This window comes from Phasianus colchicus, chromosome 2 (assembly GCF_987193195.1).
Source record: "Phasianus colchicus chromosome 2, bPhaCol1.hap1.1, whole genome shotgun sequence".
NCBI lineage: Eukaryota > Metazoa > Chordata > Aves > Galliformes > Phasianidae > Phasianus > Phasianus colchicus.
Genome location: NC_143437.1, coordinates 62,203,897 through 62,219,997, shown reverse-complemented (window position 1 = coordinate 62,219,997; position 16,101 = coordinate 62,203,897). Strand labels below are relative to the sequence as shown.

Genomic DNA, 16,101 nt, shown 5'->3' with positions numbered 1-16,101 from the left:
AGGGAGGAAGATCAGGCAGGAGCTGCCCTACAGCAGTGCATAAGTTTAACAAAGCTCAGCTGGAAATGGCTATGGGACAGAAAGTACCTCTACATAAACAAGAGCAAAAAGACCAAACAAAATGAACTTGCTGCTTAAGAGGCTGGAAAAGCCAGCAACAAAGGACATGAAAAGGCTTAAGCAATAATGTTGGTTTTCGGTTTTGCTTTTTTTTTTTTTTTTTTTTTGCCTCTGGTCTTTACCATACTTCTAGTGGCAAAGAGTTTATCAGGGAGAGACGTTGGGTAAATAAGTGAAGATGAAGTTAAAGATGAAGCACTTAAGAACAAAATGATAATCTAACTTGATAATAATAAGAGTCCACAGACATGGGAATATGTTTGCCCAGAGTGGCCAAAGAATCTCTGTCCTCAGACGTTTTCCAAACCTGACTTCAAGTCTGAGCAACCTGATTCACTTTTGAATTCAGCTCTTCAAGACAGTGACCAGAGGCCACCAGAGGTCCAGCACAAAGTCTAAATCCCTCAGTGACAAAATTATACAGTAAGAAGTTTGGGAGAAAGAACAAAAGTCACAGAATATATAAATGCAGACCAACGGTGCCTCCTTAATGCCTTCACATCATCAGGCTGCATAAGACCACAGACTCCATGAAGTCTGAAAGCTTTCTCCCAGACCATCTGCTGTCTGCAAGGTTTAGATTCATACACTGACTTAAGAAAAACTGGTTATTGATCTGGATTCTGCTTGCAATATATATGTAATTCTATTTTATTTTTTTCAATGTAGCTGACAATTAGTAAAGAAAAAGAAAAAATAAATCTGTATTTATTAGATGTGCTTATTTAAATCAGATCTTGCCACCAACAAACCACATCCTCAGTTACAAACAAGAGAATTTGTCATTAACCAATTGCATGAAATATTTAGCTGTACATGACATACATATGGAAAGAGATACAGATAAATCAGTGTTTGTCTAAATACACTGAATTTTTTAAAACACTGCATGGAGAGGCTTAAGGGCTTTTCTTTAGAAAAGTCATTTTTTGAAATGCCCTTCCTGATCTGTGATATCACTTTAGCCCTTGACAATATCACACACATTTCTAGAGTCAGTTCAGGTTCAGTACCATGCTTACCCTAGAGCTTTACAGAGTGAGACATAAAAGTATCAGACAACTTACAGCTTGTCATTATGTAGCAGGTTTTTTTTTCCCCCATGGTGGCTCTTCAGACAGTCTCACCAGAACGCAAAAAGCAATACACAGCCTTGAAGTATTATGACTTTTCAAATGTGTAACTGATATAAATCTCCTACTCTCTAAACGGTAATCACGTTTTCTGTTGCAGGATGGGTGGGGGGAGTCAATCCACAACAATGTTATTAACATCTATTCCTCTTCTTCAAGCTTCAGTTTAAAGCATTTAGTATTACTGTCTGGGTACGACACAAAATTTGAAGTGCAGTTCTCAGAATCACAGATGGGTGGAGAACTATAACCACAGTAACAAGCAGCACATTTCCCTACAGACAGTAAAGTGGGCACAGCTTTATCAGTATCACCATTCAGTGCACCAACAGATGTCAGTGCTCAAAGGCAGTGTGAAAACTGACAGCGGACTTAAAGACTGAGTCTGCATCTGCATGTGCATATCAGGGAATAGTAAAATTACTATCTCCCTGAGCGCAACATTTTGAAAGCAAAATGTTTTTTTAAGGTTGGTATTCTTTTACACAAGCTATTTCCTATTTCCTTGGAAGAAAGCAGTCCCTGAACAAAAGAAATTTCAAAAGGCACATAGATGTTTATTATGCAGTGAAGCAAGTAAAAGAAAAACATGCAGATACCAAAAAAAAAAAAAAAGCCCTGCAGTGGTCTGAATACTAATTAAAGAAGCAATCCACACTGATCGAATGCAATTTTATTGCTATGTTTTAAAAGCACAGACTTTGAATTAAAAACAAAAATCTTTTATGTTGCCAAGCAATAAGTTCACTTCCACACAAGTCAGGTGATGTAAAATTCTGGAAGAAAGTATCAGACACTCTTTTCTGTTTTATTCTTACAGAATACACAGCACTGCTTGTAACACAAGTGCCACCAATATATACCTTCACAAGAGAGCTGCAATGCCGCATGCTTTTACTTTGAAATTTCAACTTCTGTTTTCCACCCAGCATCACAGAAAAAAATGTTGATTCTTCTGAAAGAATTTTTGAAGAGCACACAGGAGGTCTTGTAACAGCTGGATGCAGCACAGCCACCAGCTCTTTCTGGCACAGCATCGTTTTGGTCCTTTACTCAATATTGCCTATCTTCTCTCCCCATCTCCATGTTTTTTCCTACTTTATTAGATACCTGCATTAAAAAAGGGTCCAAGTATCTTACAAGTCAGATTTCTGTTCACTCGCTTTATTTCTAAGCAATTTCAAAGCCAAAGTACGTATAGTTTCCAAGAGAGTGTGGGAGGACAAATGAAAGTAGATTTTACACTTGTAGTTACCTTTGCTTAAGAGACTACATATCTCAGTGTTCCCACAAGGGCTGTGAAAGTCTAACAGTTGTACGAACATAACAGCAGGTTACACACTCATCCAATCTGTTTCAAAAGCTTTTAAAATTAGAGGCATCAGAATGAGCAATACCTGTATCTTCATGAACACCAGCTATAAAATCCAAACAGCTTACTGTGTAGAGTTATAGCCAATCGCTGCGTAACTTCATGTGAGCGTTTCTAGGCTACCACAGAGTTCAAAACGGTGATAACAAAATGCAAGAAAGGCAAACCTGGGGTTTTACTTCCCTACTTACTTCCCTTCAGAACAGATTCAGACCAGAGCGTTTGATTTCAGGTGTTGTTTGCAATGCCCACAGCCAGCGACCTAAGCACAGCACAACAAACTACAGCTGCCCACCTGCAGCTTTGGGCCTGACTCCACAATCCAGGTGCAAACCTACAGCATAAACAAGAGCAAAGGCAGCCCAGCACACAGCACAGCCAAGAACCAAGCACAGCCTTTGGTTCAGAGGCAAAGAACTGAGCTGGGGCCTGACCCTGCACACAACCCCCCCCACACACCGCACCATCTGCACCAGGCTCAGGCCCCTCTGGGCCCTGCCACACAAGCTCCCCTGCTTGGCAGCCAGGCTGCCCAGTAGCTGTTTGCAAGAAGGGATTAACCACAGTTCTGTGAAAGGTCTTGCTTAATCTCTATCAGGCAAGGAAACATGCGCTTTATTACTCGCCAATTATATTTTCATGGCAGACTTGCAGGCTTGGTTATAGGAAGTGATGGGAAATAGGAAGACAGATTCTTCTTAGCGTGCACACATTCTTTTATCACATGCTACATTTCTTGGATAAAGGAGGTTTTCAGACACAAAAAAGGAACCAGTATACAGATTACCTGGTACACTGTCCATATTAGTATCACCCAGGCCCACCCAAACAATCATTTTCTTTGTTTTACAAGGTCATTTCTAAGAATAACTTCAAAATAATCTACAGGACCCTTCAAAACAGAGCATCTAAAACGTAATTAACGCAGATACCTCTGTATAACTGAGTTGCTTACTAGAAAGCAGAACGTTTTAGCATCACTGTACTATCTCAGGCTGCAGTTTATTGCCAGAGAAGGTCTGTACCATTAGACAGCAGCAAACAGTGAATCAAACAATGAATATTTTCCCAAAGTATTAGACCCTTATTCAGCCAAGTAAATTAGTAAGATACATTTACTATTTAATGGGCAGATAAAGGAACTACACGTTAAGTATTTTATTTGATATGAGGACTGCAGGAATTCACTACGCTGGCTCTTCAAAACCAGGCGGGGAAAAAAAGAAAAAACAGGGTAAGTGAAGACACTGAAGTGTTTTTACAGCACTGTATTTCAGACAGCTGTAAGAAAAGGTATCTGTCCAGCAGTCATACAAGTGCCTGCAATGAAGTTAATTACAAGAAGTGCTGTCTCCTGTCTGTCCGTGATCTATGAAAAGAAGATCTGTGCTTTCATTAACATTCAAAGAAGCTATCAAAGCCTGTCTACCACTCTTAGCATTTTTCGGCTTGAATGAGATAAGACATTTTTCAGCCTTAATAGTAGACTCTAATAAACAGGTGGAGTTTTTCTGCTTCAGTTTGCCCACAGCACAGAATTACAGCCCTAAGCAGTTGTACTCACCAACATTATGATTTACTCCATTTCTCTATACTAAATCACTGCCATAGGCTGCTACACTAATGTTAAATACAAAATTATCACCATGGGAATATAACTTTTGCCAAAATGCAGGAGACATTCCATTTTAAGCTTTACCTCACCTCTTTTCATCACCTTATTTAGCTTTCATGAAGAGTCTTGTGTGTCTGGAATTTAGGTTTTGCCTTTGCATAAGATGTGCACATGGTTTTCAGCTAAAGAATTAATCATGTGCTGGATTTTTTTTTTTTTTTTTTTTTTGAAAGCCAGATGTTTTCCACTGAACATTTAAAGTCTATTCATTTATCCACAATTCTAAAGATTCAGTACCCATTCTATCCATAGAACACTCACAAGTTTTGTTAATGTACCTGCAGAGAATGCAGACCAAGTTGGAACATAAGTAAACATTCCTCCAGGTCAGCTCATGGAAAGATGTAAGGATGGAAAACACAAACTAGCAATACGTAAAGATCCTATTCCAATCAAGATGCACACTGTCACACGCCATAACATTCCTCCTACTCATAACTGATATTCCTAAAAAAATGAAAACCACCACAGGCAGGCAGAACAACCCACCTGAAACAATGTCTTTCTGTAAAAAGACATTAAGTGATCCCAAAGGGAAGCATTTAATTTGGCCAAGGTGTGTCATATGCCACATCAAACGGACAAAAACATGACGTGGTCCCACTATTCTCCACATCGTCCGCCCTTCCAAACATATTAGCTTAGTTGAGGTCCACTGCTTCCTTCCCCTGTGCTCAGACAACACCATTTCAGCTCCCTGCCCCATTTAACAATGAATCCAGCAAAGCCACGGGCAGACTTCTGGCTAGCTGGCAGATTAGGATGGCTCTGTGTAGGGTCTGCTGAACAGTCACTGACCCATGTCCTTAGTAACTCATTGGCAGCTCCTCTGCCTCTTCTAGTGTTATTCCCTATGCCAGCTATTTAGTTCACTCTTGTTTCATTTTATATGCCATAACATCCACATCCCACAAGAGCACAGAATTCCAACAAACACTGAGAAAATGCCTCTGAGCCCCAGAGGATGCCCTTAACTTAGAAATAAAAGGTACTTACACATCATATTGCATTCTCTGTATTCAGGCACTTAATGCACCTTCTTGTTGTCTTTTATAAAACCACTATCAAACAATTAAAAAACACAAGAACTAGTATTTGTCCAGAAGGAATGCACAGTAGAACTCTAAAAAAGAACTAGTGGATACAAAACCACTGAAGTTTACAGGTAGAAAAATAAAACTTTGGGGTAAAAGAAAAAAAAAAAAAGCTAAGATACATTTTAAACTTCTTTGTGAAACAGTTGCAAGATGTCTGCATTATGGTCAGAGCCTGAAGAAAAGTTCAGAAGCAAATTGCATCATCAACATATTGCCAGAAATCACGAACTGATTACTCACTACATTTAGATTCTTTCTCTTCCACTGCATCCTTATGAATACATAAGGATCTGTACCATCAGGAAATGGGGCCCTATATGTTTGAAACCCAAATGTCTTCATACTTGCACACAGCAGTTTAACTCTTCCCCCTACCCCAGGGAACAACTTCCCACAACTTCCTCACAGTGAAAGCACAGAATTGCACTCCGCAGGAGCCGGGGGTTCTGTAATTACTGCTCCTGTCTTTCTTTTCCTTTTTTCTGTTCTGAGAAAAATGGTCAAGAGGCAACACTCTTCCAAAGTGCAGCACTTCCACCTGCCTCAGAGTGCTCACCTCTGCAAATGCCACATCACAAATTCAAATGCAATGGAGAAGCCAGTGTCCTAAAACAGAGAGGTTTCGTGCCTTCCTCACCCACCTAGCACCATTCCATTCCCTCAGCCCAATCTACTGCTGAGTGGACCCTCCAAGAAAGCCTTCAACTTGTCAGAAAACTGTTCAGCTTTCCTTTCTCTGTCACTTCTCTGTTGGTTCAGTGAGCTGAAGCAACTTCCAGAGGGCTCCAAGGAGTCATGCAAAGGAGACAGTAGGCAAGAGCAGGTGATCAGAAGAGATTCTCCTCCTCTTTTAATATCAAGAAGTATTAGTGAACTCACCTTACATCATTAAAAAAAAATAAAAAAAATCAGTAAAAGGAAAACATCTCCCAGCACATTCATCAGTCCCCCCAAGCAGCACCAGTGAGGGACGCAAGCATGCAGGAGGAGCCCCCCAACACAAGCCATCCCTGCAATTTCACAACCACTCCCCCCCACAGCCAGAGAGTCCTGATAAGAGCCAAGCGCTGCTATGTCAAGTGCATATTAGATCTCTGACTAGCCTTTTATGTCCATGTTCATGAGCTTTTCTTCCTCCAGATATTTCTGAACTTCCCTGAAACATTGCTAAAACTTTTTGCTTAATCTAACAATTTCCAACTAAAAGCAACCACAGAAATAAATATTTAGGATATTGAAAACTATGAACTCACGCTGCCAACTCAACTCCAATTCAGTTCTTTAAAGGGAGACAGCATGAAGTAATCTTCAGTTGCTAAGTCTGTTCTGATGCCTTGTGACTGCTGTGCTGTCTCAAAGGACAGCACAAGAAACATAGGATCAAGGAATACACTTCTCTCCAGGACTTGTGCTAGATGACCGCAACAGCTCTGAGTTGTGCAAGCACTGAGAGCAAGGTCATGGCACTATGGACATCAAGTTCCAGTTTCCCACCACTATCCTGAAGGCATATATGTCTGAACAGCACCATACAATAACATGCAGGCTCTGAGCTAGCTATCTTCTGCAGGAGCAGCATGCTGCATTGCTGCCATGACCTGCCAATAGCTTGCTGCTCTGTAGAATTAGTCAGGGCAGAGCACTACACTAATGGGATTGTACTGGTACTTGTACCTGTGCTAGCTCATTCATTGTTTTCTATTCCTTTTCTCTGAAATAAAAAGAGTTCCATTTTTGTTATTTACCTAACACCTCGGTAATTCAATTTCTTCCTCCCCCACCCACCCCCAGAAGGGATAGTAGTGAAATTAGGAGAAGATTCAAAGTCAGGTTGCCCTAATTGGAACAGAGCTCCCCTGCTTTCATAGTCTGTCCCCACTATTTCTATGTTCTCCTTAATGCTGCTTTTGTTCATATCACATTTCCCAAACTGCCTATGTGATTGCAAGTCTTCCCTGATGTTTTCCTCCCCGTTACTTCTAACATCCAGCCACAACCAACAGTGACAACAGCAGAGACTGGACAAATGTCAGCTTGTTTTCTCACCAATGGGGAGTACCTGCTCAAAACAGGGGCTGCCTCTCCATTCAGCAGGCGGAAGAACAGGAGTAGAAACCACAGACTCCTCATTCAGAGCCCAGAGCTCTTATCAGGACACCAGAAGAGAGCAGTGTGAGGAGTACCGGGTACCCAAGCCCTGCTCCAAGTCATGGAGAAACAGGGAAACTGTCTGGACAATTATTGCTAATAAAACACAACCTCACTGACACGCCTGAGAGCAGCTGTGCTTCCTTGCCGAAACCTCCCTGAAACACGCAGCTTGATGAAAGTGCAAAGCATGGGCAGCATCAGCTCAGCCAGTACAGAATCCAGCAGCCACAAGCAGCTGACAGCATCTTTACAACAGGAAGCATTGGGCAGGCGGTGCTGCCAGAGCCTCCCTCGGTGCCTGCTTGCAACTCATAATCAGAAGAGAAACCAGAGGAGCACCACAGCAGGCATCAGTGCCCTGGGCTGAGGCTTTTGACCCCTTACCACAAGGGCAAAGTGCAACGGCAGCAACATGAGATATCTGCTTCACTGCCTTTACCAGTGCTTGACTTACTTGATAAGCTTATAGCAATTTGCTTATGTTTCTAGTTAATTGCCATAATATGTTGGTTTTGATACTAAGTAAAGTTCAGCAATCTTTGTATTCCCATCTTTTTCAAGTTTCTCATTGTTTTTTTTTTTTGTTTGTTTGTTTTTAAATGCAATAAAGTATGCCATGGATAAAAGAGGTTAAAATTTCTATATCACATCCTTATTAAGAAATTACACAATCATTTTATTGTTTTGTGGCTGCAAACTATATTTGCTGGTACTAGCTAGAGCTAAACATTTATTTTAAACTTCTTCCTCAGTTTACAATCCCAGCACACAATGGCCATGCTGTAACAGGAGATTTCCACAGCTTCTCTCTAGGGCGTAGTTCACATTTTTGAAAGTTACAATATAGAGCTATACCTAAGAAGCCTGCAGACTGGAAATCCAGCCTGACTGTATTAACACAAAGAAGTGGACAAGAACTTGGAAAAACAGGGAAAAGAGCATCAGAAAGGCCAGCACACGAAGCAACACAGAATAGGAAATGTTGCTTTAAGGTCAGGGAAAAGGAGTATTCCCTTAAAAGAAAAACATAAAATCAAACTGGTTAAGGTACAGTAAGACATAGCGATTAAGTAAACAGGTGAAGTTAGCCTGCTGAACAGGGAGAGAAAAAAACTCCCACAAACAACACAGCGTAAAGGAATTACACTGAGATAGAAAGGAAAAAATAAAGACCTGAGAACTACAAGCAGTCTCTTTGCCATCATTTCCTGTGCTTACAGCTGCCAAACATCTCGTCTGGGGGTTCCACTGCTGTCAGGGGTTCCCAGGTGGAAGTCAGGAAAAATAAGAGGAACAGAATGGGAGGGGGAAAAAAAAAATAATGGAAGAGTTCTGGAGTTTGTATGGATGTAGACACATCTACCTCTCACATGCACATGCATGCAGATAGATGCACACAAGCACATTTGTATACATATATGCTAAAACATCACTGGAGAAGATGGCACAGCGCTAGCTCTGCAAAATCAGCAGTATCTCTCAGTATTATCTCCTTCATCCTGCTTACGTGTTGCGCTCTGCTGTACAACAAATGTCATGCATAGGTTCTGGAGCCTCAATATGCCAATTCCAACCTCTTTTACAAGGCAATTCCAGATAACAGGAAACAGTTTGTTGGTACTTTTAATTGCTCCAATGTGCCTCAGGGAGACTGTGAGGCTGCAGACAGGAGAACACAGGCTCTGCACATTTCGAGTTGTGCTCTGTACTATGCACTCAGGAGAGTTTCCCTTCTCCAAATCTGCCTCTGCTTATGACCCCGTACACAGTTTGCTACAACAGTTTCATTGACGCTCAGAGCACGGTATCAGATCTGAGAGTTCTGTGTAGTGTAAATGTCCACTTTTCCAATCGCTCTGTAAGAACACATCATAAAACAAAACCAAAAACAGGCTGACGGTATTTCACCAACACGGAAACACTCAGCCTCGCTCCCTATCTCATCTCCATCACCACAGAACGGGAAACACACACTACTTATTAATTTACTAACCGTAACCCCAGCAGGAGGCTGAAATTATCAACCTGATAAGCAAAAGCGTCAGTAGTGGCAAGAAGTTGAACTATATTTACAGAAATAAATATAGTTTTATAGAAAAACCCTTATTCTACGGAAAACACCCTACCGAGCCCCCAGCTCGCGGCAGCCCTACGCACAGCTCAGACAGGGCACTTCGGGGAGGCACTCAGCGCTCACCACCCGACGCCGTACCGCTATAACCAAGCGGACCGCGCTCCGCTTGCGGTGCGGGACAGACGCTCCGAGCCGCCCAGCCCGCCGCCTCCCCGTTCCCAGCCCGGGTGCGCGCTTCCTCGGGGTCTCGGAGCCGTGACACGGGGGGAGAGGGAGAAGGAGGAGGCGGCCGGGCAGGACCTGTTGCCCGGCGCGGTGCCGCCGCCACTCACCTCTTTGATCTTGTCCCTCCGCTGTCGCACGGCGGGATCGGCGGGCTCCCGTCCCACGGCGCCCACGGGCTGCTGGAACGGGCGCTGGGGCAGCCCGGCGGCGGCCGCCTCCTTCCTGCCGCGGGCGTCCTGCAGAAGTTTCTCCTTGTCCTGGCGGATGTCTCTGCGGATCTCCTCGGGCAGCTTCTGCAGCGTCTCCTTGGCCTCGCGCAGGGCCCGTTCGTGGTCCGCGCGGATCCGTTCCAGGCTGCCCGCCCCTCCAGCCTCCTCCGGCATCGCCGGACCGGCACCGGGCTGCGGCGGGGCGCGGGGCTGGAAACCGGGCGGCGGCGGCGGGGGCTGCAGGGCGGCCGAATGGAAGAAGACGCCGCTGAGCAGCTTGGAGGAGTCGGGCAGGAAGAAGATGGCCCCGAAGCAGAGGGTGATGAAGGCGCTGAACACCAGCAGCAGCACGAACTTCTCCGTCAGCCGGAACGCGCCGGGGCCCGCCGCCTTCCTGCCCCCGCCGCCCGCGCCGCCGCCCGCCGGACCGCCCAGCGCGCCCGGCCCCGCCGCGCTACCGAAGAGCGGCAGCAGGCTGGCGGCGGGCATGGCCCCCCCGCCGTCTCAGCGCGCCCCGCTGTGAGCGGAGCGGAGCGACGCGACGCCACGCGACCCGACTGCACCGGACGGCTCCGCGCCGCAGCGGCGGACAGAAAGTTTCCCGAGAGGCCGACGACAACTTTTCCCCTCCCCGCCGGCAGCGCGCTCGGCGTGTGCGGGGCGGGCGCTGTCAGCTCCGGCCCATGCCTCCACCGCGCCGCCGCCGCCGCGGGTGCCGCTCCCGCTCCGCCCGCGCGGAACAACTGCCGGGCGGCCGGAGGCGGGGCGGGGCGGGGCGGGGCCGCAGCCGGGCCAATAGCGGGGATGGGGCGGGGCCACGCAGCACCCGCCCTCCAGCCACGCCCCGGCCCGCCACGCCCCGCCGGACCCGCGGTTGGCGGGGGTGGGCTGCCGGCAGTTGGACCGCTCGGCTCCGACAGTGCGCACGAAGGCACTCGAGTCCACACGCGGGGAGCACAGCGGGTTTGCGTGTCTTCCCGTTGCCTATTACAGGGAGAGAGGTATTTTCTTACCAAAAACGAACGGCGGGAATGGGAGATCCAGGGAAACACGCAAGGAACAGGCTGGGTGGCACACAGTGTTATCTCCAACTTTCTGGAGCCCACCCGCACTGTGACAACAGGTCAGCCCTGCTGATCTGATTACAATGCTTCCTCCACAGGCACTTTATCACGGGAAAGCAGCAAGATGGGTTGTTCCCAGAAGTTCCGATGCCAACACATTACTTTGTGTGTTTGCATCATTTTGTTTTGCAAGTGGGAAAAAAACGGTAGAGGGAAGCCTGAGCCTTGAACAAGGGCAGGGAAAAGTCGTTGCATAAGCTGCAAAAAGGAGATGTTGAAAATGGACCTGGCATGGGCCTCCTTCTGCTCCCAGAGGAATTCGGGGGAGATTCACCATTGACTTAATAGGAATCGAGAGAGGCTGCTGCCCGGCGCTTCTCTAAATCCCATTCTTTAGTAGTTAGAATATGTAACAGATTAATTAAAAACAGGTCTGGAAGAGATGGTTACATTTAAATGCTGGACTGAGTCCTGCAAAACTCCCTTAAGTATACTGGTGAACGCTTCTGTGAAAATTCAGGATTATAGATGATTCCAAAGGATCAGAGGCTGCAATTTTGCATCTGGTTAAACCAGTGATTTCCTTTAGCTTTTGCTCTGATTTTTTTTTCTTTTTTTTTCTTTTTTTTTTTTTTCCCCTGAGTTGCCTTCCCCACAGTTAGATCTGCAGCGATTGCTTAAACCAAACAATAAGCGCTGGGATTTTGACATGCATTTCCCAGAAATGTGTAACATAGCCCATGAGCTGTGCCAAGACAAGAACTGGTTAGGATGGAAGGACTCAGCCTGCTTGGAAAAGGAGATAAGAATCTCTGCCTTGTTGTTGTTGTTGGAAAAGAACATTTAAGGTGGCAGATGCAGAGTTTACATACTGCAAGTCAGTTGACTAATGAAAAAGCTTCCTAAATGGAGAAATACCACACTCAGCTTCAGCGAACATTTTCTGTTTCAATCACTGCGTCTGTGGGCGTATAATATTTTTCACAGATTGCCCTCAAAACTCATGGCTAATTATGTGATAATATTTGGGGCAGCATTTATTGCTGGAATAAGTGTTTTTTTCAGCCCTCTGCAGTAATTCCTTAGGTTGCCGTGTTGCTGCAGCACTCTGAGGGATTCACAGGAACAGAACCTTCCACTGCCCTGGGTTCTGCTCCTGTGCCACAGCCCAAAGCCCTCTGCCCACTGTGGTTTTAGTGTCCAAGGTGAGAGCTGGAGGTGAAATGTATACCCATGACAGGTGGTTCACTGCCACCCTCAACACTCTCCTTGGGACATCCTGCTCTTTTTCTGAGTGTGTGGGAAGCAACAAGTATTTTTTATGCGAAGGCAGGAGCTGCTAAATTCTCCAGCCTCTGCAATGAGATTATTGTTCCAAGGACAGCAATAACCTCCTCCTCTGAACAGAACCCGGAATTTTGTATGCAGAGCTTTCCTGTTGTGACCATCTGATGTTACAAACAGTTACCAGCAGAGTCATTCGGGAGCTCTACAGTGGGACCAGTCACTGGCACATAGAGTTGCTCACAACAGGAAGACAATGGACACTGAAAGAAAAATATTGCTTCAACCCAACATTATTGTACAAGTCCTTTGTTTTAAGTCAAAATTCACAGTAGACACAAGGCAGAACCATGTAAGATATTGCAAAGAACAGGAAAATACAGGGAGTGTTTGAGAAAAAAGCCCTTGAATTTAAGCAGTATAGCCGAGGGTTGTACATGCTCAGTTTTGACTGTATCTGACAGACGGCACAGCTGTCAAGTTAATCTTCACTGATAGGCTACCACATTAAATACTATCAAGTAATCCCAATAAACCATGAACAAATGAAGCCTAACATTTGCAGTAATCCCCTAATGATAGCAGTGCAAGCCCACCCATACGTGCACCAGGGCTTGCACTGGAAGGGCCTCTTTTGGCATAACTGTCAGCCGAGTACATCCACCTAGAGGGAACATTGAGCTGGCTTAGTCTTTTTTTTTTTTTTTTTTTTTTCTAATTGAGCTGAGTTATATCCTGGATGACATCAGCTTAATGGGAAAAAAACAAGCCTTCAGGCAGTTGTTTTGCTATGCTGAGTAAGGTTGGGCCCTATCCAATGGTTATGCCAACAAAATACTAGGCTGCAGAGTGAAATGCCTCCTCTCTGGGTTCAGCTGCAGAGTTAGGAGTCATTTTCCAGCTATCATGCACAAATCAGGCATTTATGGAAAGGTAGGACTGATACACGAGAGGCGGTGGGAGAGAGATTTATGTAATCACGAGACAAGGCCCTTTTATATAATAAATGTTCTGACTGGGCAAATTCAATGAGTATTGACTGAAAGACATGGGAAAAAAACAAAACAAAACAAAAAAAAAAAAACACACACAAAAAACACCTTTGCTGTTTCTTTTCCCGTATCCAAACATTTTAACTAGCTGTACCTAATTTGGAGTGGTTCTAGTCTTAGATCTCACCTAGTGATAAAGAATTAGGCAGTATATTCTAAGAGATATGTGGGACAGATAAGGAGAGTATCAGCAGTCAGCCCATTTATCATCACATCCAGCAGAGGCAGAGATATTGACTGATACATCCTGCAGCTACATAGTGAGGTTGTAACAATATACCACTCCCTTACTGGGGGTTCATAGCATGATGTTCTGGTGAAGACCAGTTTTAAAACTTTCTTGACAGCGTCCTTTCAAAACACAATACTTTTGCCCATATCTTCAGAGGTTCTTTTAACAGACTTGCCTTTGGGAGCATGATTCACAACACCCAAGAAGTTCCTTCTAGTTCTTTCTGGAGTAAGTACCATGACAAAGCCAGAGAGTTCCCAGGATTCACAGACAGGCTTCGTAACATCCCAAATGCTGTTTGGAAAGAGGCTTTGGCAATTTGAAGACCACATGTGTATGAAATACTGACTGTCTCTGCAGTTTTGGCACTTGGCTGCAGTTCTGAGTTCACTGTGTGAGGAAAGTGTGATTCACAGCTGCAAAAGCTGCTCGGTCTTCAGTGCTTAGAGTACAAGGGACTGTCTCATGCTTTTCTTTTACAGCTCAGAAGAAGGAAACGCTGACCAGTTATATAGGAGCTGTGTGGTTAGAGCATATACTCAGGAAGTTGGAGATCTGTATTCAACACATTTTATGGTCTCAGGTGATTCAAATCCATCTCTTTTGGTGTGCTGTAGTATCATAGAGAAGGATATCCATTTCTCACCCTCCCTTTTGAAGTTGTGCTACAACTCTGAGAGGAGTGCTGGTCACTGAGGGCAAAGAGGAGAGTTTTCCTTAAGGAGTGTTGCTCAACAGTCCCAAACTGAGAACAATTGCCTCTCAGAGAAGCCTGCAGCCAAAAAGCCCTGGCACCAACCAGAGAGGTGGGAGGCATCATCTCCTTTCCTTCAAAGTGAGATGAGCATTGAAGACCAGCCTCCATTTCGAGGGTGAACTACAGAAGAAAGAAAATGAAATTCTGACATTCTTTCACAAGCATTTCCTCTAATTAAACATACAGGATGAATATGTCTAATATCCACACTTTATCTGAACTTTGGCTAATATCCAAACTTTATAAATACTGCAGGAATGTACCAGGTGTGTGAAGCTGTAGCCTGCAAAACTTCTTACTCCACTCTTTCTGTTTTTTAGTACTATGGCTCACCAATGCTATGTTAGGTTTCTTTTCTACCGATACCTCTGAAATTATCCTTCAAAACTCCTTCCATCTTCACTTGAGGGAGAGGATCGTTCATTTCTCAAAATGAAGGCTCTGTAATACATGCAGCTGGCAATGCTTATTGGGAAGAATCCAGCTAAACACCCAATTAAGGGCACAAAGGCTCTGCCTGTTCTTTCTTCCCCAATATTTTGGAAGGCACAGATGACCTGCAAGACATGCTGCCAGATGAAAAAAAAAATTACTATCATTTTATAAAAGTATGAAAGATTAAAAGCATTTTCCTCAGCATCTCAAGAAGTCTGAGTCTAGAATTTGATCTCTGACCCCCTGGGGGATCGTGTACAGTATTGGCATGAAGTTATCATACTCACCCTCAAATGGCATCTTTGAGACTGTCACACTCCTAGCTTTTCATATGTTTTTTAATTGCTTCTGTTACAGACTTTCTGCAATCTCTCAGAGCAAGCAAACAAGACCATGGTGTTATACATGCGAGGGATAGACAGGAAAACAAAAGAAATGAAAAGAGCAACAGAAGTTTATCTCTGCTGACATCCTTTAAGTGATGGTTGGTTTTAAATTCCATCTGTACCTTACATTTTTAAGATGATATTAAAAGTCATGACAGGCACATTTGTACTCTTTTTCTATCCCTCAGAATCAAAGAGGCTCTTATTTACTGCTCTTTTGCTTCCATTTCTGAACCCAGAATCACCAGCAAGGGTAGAAGGCCAGCAGATACAGCATATATTTAAGGGACAAAGCTCAATGGATTGTAAGTGACTAAAACTTATGTGTATTAACTACTGTACTTTCCTTTAGCCATAGCTAACTCTAATAGCACCATAGTATCTTATGCCAGCATGATGACTGTAACAATTTCGTTCTCCCAGCAGCACTTCCTTGGCTGTCATCAAGATTGTATTTTGCATTTGCAGGTATGAAATTAGAGTTTATTCTGACAAGATTAAATCAAGACAAGGAATGAGGCAATAAGTTTTTGAAAGCCCTTGGAAACAGACTTACTTTCCTCTCCAAGATGGCATAATTTTCCTGAACCAGAGGGGAGAAGTGTTGGCAAAGAACAAAATATAGCCATTGGAACTGGGTTTTGCAGTCATTCAACAGCTGTGTTTAGCAAACAATGGGTGGGAACCTTGGGACATCTTGGTTGCAAACCAAAGCTAGCTGTTTCAATATGTAAGCCTAAGAAAAAGCCATTGGAATGCAGATTGCTAACCTGATTAACTCTGTCAAAGTGGAATAGTATACTGTAACACATGATTGAAAGTGTTTCCAAGAGAT

The 16,101-nt window shown here is 44.2% G+C and overlaps 1 protein-coding gene across 1 annotated transcript in view; it reads right to left on the bottom strand.

The window, feature by feature from the left end:
• The window catches only part of MAN1A1 (mannosidase alpha class 1A member 1), a 136,386-nt gene extending 125,586 nt beyond the window's left edge, over positions 1-10,800 (bottom strand). The window contains exon 1 of the mRNA XM_031610985.2: positions 9,955-10,800. Coding sequence (XP_031466845.1) covers positions 9,955-10,545 — 591 coding nt within the window. The 5' untranslated portion in view covers positions 10,546-10,800. The remainder of the gene's footprint in view (positions 1-9,954) is intronic.
• Positions 10,801-16,101: the final 5,301 nt, after the last annotated feature.